Raw genomic sequence first — 6,495 nt, 5'->3', positions numbered from 1 at the left:
AATCGATTGAAGGCCTATAAAGCTCATATCAGAGTGTTAACACTTCAAGAATATCTAACTTAAGTCTTCATTTGCTATTAGGACTTCAGGGCCATCCGATGTCGTCAAAATCAGGATTTTTTAGAAGCACGCACCAGTTATGCCCACCGATTTTCAACGTGGAACAGTTTTTGTTATTTGCTAGGGCTTCAGCTTTTGAGTCACTAGCTTCTCGGCTTTCTTTTCAAAGTGGCGGTTTTTTTCTTTATTAGCTCTTCCGGTTTTTTTTTGTTCGTTGTCACCTGCTAGAGTTCGGTATCTTCATCAACTTCATCAGCTTGTGGTGCATCTTCAATGGCAGCCTGAAGCTCATTTGACTCAGATTCTTCCTTGTCTTCGCCTTCTCTCATGTTCCGATTAAAAAGCCTCTCAACGCTCGAGATACATTTCCAAAAAGCTGTGTTAACAACTGAGCCACAAGTTATGAATATATCCCACTTGCAACCGATATAAATTATGCATAGCAATAATGCAATAAATGGAACAATGACTCCTAGATGAATCCATTTCAGCATATGGTCGTTAGGAGGGGGGTCCGGGCTTTTTTCCGAGAACGGGGGAGGAATTAGACTCCATAGTGGGATATAATCCGAATATATCTGTGGATCTCCGAAGGTGTAGGGAATCGAGTTCCCGTTCACTTTGAAGTAAATGTCACCTAAAACCATCAGTTAAAGAGATTGAGAGCCTAATATGTGTTGTAAGCTTTCTTGTAAAAACCCGCAATTTGCTTTTAAGTCAACCCTCGAACTTATTCAATTTTGAGCCTCCAATTGTTTGAGTTTGCAACAGCTGCGGTAAAATTGGCGATTATTTATATTTTTTATTCGTGTTTTTGTTTTTTTGAAAAAGAAACCCTTTCTCAGTTTATTTCAGCCTAATTCAGTTTATGATCTACTGAAATTTTTTGGAGAAATAAGCCAAGTCTCATTATTAAAACAAAATACTCTCATAAACTGATACTGAAATACTGATTATGATTATTCAGGCTTTAAACAGACCACTTCAGGCTATATAATAGCTCAACTCAAATACTCAAAAACTCAATTAACCAAAATTTACCAATTATAAATTTAAAAAATATCACAAAGTATCCCAAAGTTTCCAAAAATAATCTTAAATACCCAAAAATATATCATTTAGAAAGTTTTTCCAATGTCAGCTCAAACATTTAAAGTTAACCATTTTGAATTTAAGAAAAAATCCCAGTTTCCAAAATAAAGCTAAAATGCCCAAAAAATATCAAAATTGATTCAATCGCAAAAGTTTACCATTTAGATCCCACTCTTGTGGCAGTTTTGTGCAGCAAAACGTCCGATTCAGAATTTGTCTCGTAATCTCGAAGTCCGGGTAGAATATGCAGCCGAGAGTGAAAACGTGCTCGGGATGTTTGCCTATGTACACTTCATTCAGCACAAATCCCCTAAAGGAGCGAATGGACTCTCCAACTCTAAAACAAGTTTCACCTAATTAAGTAAAATTTCCTATTTTTGTCCTAACGAAAACGAAACGAAGCTTTCGAAAAACATAAATTCTTTGAAAAATTATGACAAAAAGCTTTGAAAAATTATGAAGATCAGGCTGGTCGTTGTTTTTTTTTCGTTACATAAAGCTGACATATCCATTTAAAAACTTCAAGAAGCGTTATGGTAAAATACTCGCAAATTGGATTTTAAAGGTCTAAACCCCGTTTGCAACGCAAAGGTTAATTTCAGCGACCTCTATTTTTACCGACCAGCAAAAAGTTTTTCTAGAGGCAAATTTAACACCAAAATTATAATTAATTGCTTTGGCAAAGCATGCTGAGAAAATTTCGGGCTGAAATATAGAAACTGGGTCTATTGCATTTGCATATCAGATAAGTTGGCTATATTATTTAGAACCAATGTTGTCAGTTTAAAACGTTGAGGAACTAGCGGTTATTTCAAACTAGAGGGGTTTTCATTTTCTAACGGTTGTTTCAGAGGGTTAAATTTACAACGGTCAAGAAAAAGCAGCCGAATTCCGATACATTCGTCAGATTGCGAGGATACACAACTGGATTTACTTACTCGAGCTGGGGTTGGAAGCAAAAGCTTCTCGAAAACCTGTCGTATCGAAATTGGGTCCTCTCTGGCTTGGTTATTTTTGCACCCGGCGTTTCCATGTGTTTCGTGGCTTCCCTCACGCACGACGCCCAGTTGATTATTCCTGAAATAGAGTCAAATGGAGTCAAATTAAGTTTTTTAATCATTTGAGTTGGATTGAAGGCCTATTATTAAGTACATTGAGGCCATTAACAGCATAGTTTGGTGCCAAAACCTTAGGAGTTTTGTGGTTACTTTATTTTAAGCTTGCTTTCGGTGCAGAAAATCGTCGGTATAGTTTTTTTAAGATATGGGAAAATTAATTTGGAAACTATTGACTATTTTTTGAAAGTTTTTTTTAAAAAAACTCGCCCCTAATTTTTCTGCCCCTCCTAGATCCGCCCCTGATTAAGAGCTTATAAAAGAAAGACACAAAAAACATTTGATTTCTAATTGAGCAACTCCTGCAGATTGTAAAAAAAACGGTGCATCAGTAAATCAGAAACATAGCTAACAGAAACTTGAAAAGGAGTAAATGAACACAAAGAAACAGAAAAGAAGCTGAAAAGAAACTTTTAAAAATTTTCAAATTTTGAACTTCAAAGTAAAAAATAAGGTTTTCATAAAGCTTTTACAATATTTTTTTCGACACTCTTTGATAAAAATTTAAATAAATCTGGATCTATAGGTAATTTAGGTAATAGTCTTTAGAAAACTATGGTTTAGAAAACTTTTTCCAAATTAGTGTAGTTTTTTCTGCTTGGTGTGCTAAGAGGATCGGACAAACGAATATAATTAGGGCATATTAGACAGTCATAGTAACATAGGCAAATTGGACAAACATTGTCTCAGCAAAATGACTAGAAAACCTGAAAAAAAATTAAAAAACTTTTTTTTTCAAAATGTTTTGCGGGAAATTTTTGAATTTTTCGAAGTGTTTGGTTCCAAAAAGAAGCTTAAGAACGTCAAAAACTAGTTTTACTTGCTTAAAGTAAAAGGTTTTTAGTTAAGCTTAAATCAGCTGTTGTAAACCTGCTCGCTTGCTTTATGCGCTCGAATTAAGACAAAAAATCAAAAACTTCAAACCGGTTTTTCTCAACACTGGGAATTTTTTAGAAATTTTTAATGTGGTTCGAATTGCGAATGAAAAAGCTTCAAAAAGATATAAGTAACTTCGAATATAAAAAAATTTGCAGGTGGGGGGGAAAGGAAAAAGAGACAAAAAAGAAAATAAAATCATCAAAACCTATGCAGTGATGATTTAAGCGCTCAGAACACTTTGATCCTGACAAAACGCTCAGAAACTGAATTTTAAAACAATTTTCTCAAATTGGGCTGAGTTTAGATAGAAAAAAATTAAAGACAAAAAAAATTAGCAGAGTTTTAGCAGAAATAATATGATCAATTTGTTCCCGCACTGACAAAAATGGATTAGGATCGATTTTAGTATGAAAAAAGTACGTTGATTAAAATTAGATCAATTTTAGTATGAAAAAAGTACGTTGATTAAATTTAGATCAATTTTAGTATGAAAAAAGTATGAAGATTAAATAAAAAAGATGAAGATTGATTTGGATTGATTTAAAATCGATTTAAATTGATCTTAAATTCCAGCTAAAAAAATTGATCCAAATCGAATTTGAAATCAATTTAAATGCATTTTTTTCCAGTCTGAATTTGTTTTCATTTTTAAGGGGATTAAAACGGATTTTTTTCATTCGAGTTTTATCAGTTTCAAATTTTTATTGCATTTACTTCTTGCCTATCATTTTTAATTTTTCATCCATAGCGTATTGTAGCATAAAAAAGACCAAATAAATGATTTTCTTGCATATTTTGAGTTCAAAAACTCAAAAACTCAAAACTCTATAATTTTCTTGCATATTTTGAGTTCAAAAACTGATCTATATTTACCCTTTTCTTGATTCGATTCATAAGTTGTTGCTTAAAATCTGATTTATTTTCATGTTTTTGTATGCTTTTATTGCATATTATTGAGATTACAATTTAGTTTTACCTGACCCTTTTCTGGTTTGTTACACAAGATTTTGCCCATAATCTGATTTTCAATAGTTTTTTATGATTTTATTGCAAATTTTGAATTTAAAACCTGATTTATGTGGATCATTTTTATGAATTCTATATTATCTGGCAAGAGTGTTTATGTTTAAAAAATCGAGAATAAACAATTCCAACCATTTTTTAAAAGGTGTGTTTTTTTCGCCGTGTTAATTAAAAAAAAAATCGATTTTAGAGTGTCGGAAAATCCATCGAAATCGATTTAAATCGATTTTTTAGACACTTAAATCGATTTAAAATTTTCAAAAAGATCGATTTAAATCGATTTAAAATGGATTTAAGTGAGATTTGGATGGATTTTAGTGAGTCGGAAAATCCATCGAAATCGATTTAAATCGATTTTTTGGACACTTAAATCGATATAAAATTTTCAAAAAGATCGATTTAAATCGATTTAAAATCCATTTAAGTTCGTAAAATGTACAAGGTTAATCGATTTGGATCGATTTAAAATCGATTTAAAATCAATTTAAATCGACTGGAAACAATTTCTGTCAGTGCGGGTTTTGCAAAGTTTGGGTTTAAATTCTTTCCTTAAAATCGGGTTGCTTTTGGTTTTTCTAGTCGATCAAAACTTACTCCGAATCTTTTGAGTCAAATGCTCACAAATTTATGTGAAAACAACTTTTTACATAGAGCAACAAAATTAAAACATGCTGAAACTCCAAAAAACTGCATAAAACATTTTAATTTTGTTCGATAGACAAAACATGTAACTTTCACTATATAAAACGCCAATTTTTTTTATTCAAAAGTACATTTTTTAAATGTTTTGCTCATTTTTTGGGGGGTTTTACCTTTTTTTTAATGGTGAGCTACGTAAGAGGCTTCTTTTGACATAATTTTGGCAGCAATTGTCCCAATAGTTTTTGGCGTAACTTTTGATTGAGTAAAAAAGCAAAAAACAATTCTCAATTTTTTTGATACAATTTTAAGTTAAAACTGTATTTTTCTTCTTTTATCAATTACGGGCGAGGAAGGAGTGTAACCAAAAAATACCTTACCTCTTTTTACATTTTTAAACTTCAAGGTTTAAATCAGACCCGACGATGATTTTTGATGAGATTTTTGGCAATTTGAACACGCGGTTGCAGCTGACTATATTTTGTTGACATTTTTGGTTGTATTGACCGAAACATAAAATTTATTACTCAACCAGAGATATAAAATCAAGCTTACCCCCCCCCCCCCCTCCCCAAAAAAATCGATCTAAGGAAGACAAAACATGTGCTCATCCGAGATTCAACTTATAGAAGCAAACCTGCGCAGAGATTTTTGTCGGTGCGGTTCAATCCATAACAGAATGGATCCGAGTTTTCCTTATGTTCATCAGATGCAGAAGTGCAGCGCTCGAATAGCAAGTCGCTTTTTCCAAGCACGAAAAGAGGGGAAAATAAAACAAGAATCAAATAATAAGCGCGTGTTTTTCCCATTACTCTACAGGAAATATTACACGCCAGCACGTATAAATATGATATGTTTTGGTATGTGAACATATTTAGTTTTTTAAAAAAACGTCACATTTTTGAATGTATTAAAAATGACCGACCGACTGTCTAATGAAACAGATGTTTTTTTATGTAGAAAAATGTTTCTTTTTTTAGTTTGACGCAAGCATTACCAAATGGTTTAAAATTAGCGATTCGATTGCGTTTTAGAGCGTAAGAAGAACAACCTCAAAGCCAATAAACTAGTAATTAGACAGGCCAGTAAGCCGACAAACGCAGACAAAACGGCCATTGTCGGCGTTTTGTCGGCGTTTGTCTAAAAACCATAGCCGTGGTGGATTGATTATGAAATATATCCAGATAGGTATGTTTTTGGATACTTTTCGTCTTATTGATTGTTTGAATGTTGTGGTATCTTATGAATGTATGAAGCCTTTATGTCCATGAGGAGACAAGTCAATCTGATTGGCTGACCTAAATAGTTCAGAGATCATTCTAGCTGAATTCGTGCAAACTTTGAGCATATACAAGACGGGTATTTTGCTGGGCAAAATTTCAACGGCACAAAATTGATTCTGCTGACTAGAGTTTCAGTCAGTTGGTGGTTTGTTGGACGCAAAACTAGTCTACTCTCTGCTATATAGCATTGTTAAAACTGCGTGAAGAACAGTTTTTAGTTATAGAAGCTCAACCTTCGTCCTTTGTCAGCTGATTGATGTCATTTTTCAAAAAGTCAGCTGATCAATGCGATGCGCCGTGCGACCTGTCGCTACTCTGTCGAAAGTCGTCCCGCTTATACCTTGACGAAATTCTAGAGAAATTATACTTTTAAAATCATTTTCGCATCATAATGCGTACCGAAG

At 33.1% G+C, this 6,495-nt stretch overlaps 1 protein-coding gene across 1 annotated transcript; it reads right to left on the bottom strand.

Moving 5' to 3' along the window:
- Positions 1-6: 6 nt before the first annotated feature.
- Positions 7-5,743, bottom strand: LOC134856496 (uncharacterized). Its single transcript, XM_063872765.1, has 4 exons — positions 5,446-5,743; positions 2,091-2,229; positions 1,311-1,489; positions 7-697 (listed from the first exon to the last, which is right to left on the bottom strand). The coding sequence occupies exons 1-4, from the start codon at positions 5,678-5,680 to the stop codon at positions 285-287; spliced, it is 966 nt and encodes a 321-aa protein (XP_063728835.1). The 5' UTR covers positions 5,681-5,743; the 3' UTR covers positions 7-284.
- Between the last annotated feature and the right edge of the window lie 752 nt (positions 5,744-6,495).

This window comes from Symsagittifera roscoffensis, unplaced genomic scaffold (genome assembly GCF_963678635.1).
Source record: "Symsagittifera roscoffensis unplaced genomic scaffold, txSymRosc1.1 SCAFFOLD_937, whole genome shotgun sequence".
Taxonomy (NCBI): Eukaryota; Metazoa; Xenacoelomorpha; order Acoela; family Convolutidae; genus Symsagittifera; species Symsagittifera roscoffensis.
This window is presented reverse-complemented; position numbering and strand designations above follow the sequence as displayed.

Bases quoted from the DNA above. Each gene is read 5' to 3' on its own strand.
- LOC134856496 (XM_063872765.1), bottom strand. From the start codon at position 5,680: ATGTTCACATACCAAAACATATCATATTTATACGTGCTGGCGTGTAAT. The intron at 2,230-5,445 runs GTTTGCTTCTAT...ACTCTATTTCAG, and splicing joins CGACAAAAATCTCTGCGCAG to GAATAATCAACTGGGCGTCG. The intron at 1,490-2,090 runs GTAAGTAAATCC...AACTTGTTTTAG, and splicing joins TGCTTCCAACCCCAGCTCGA to AGTTGGAGAGTCCATTCGCT.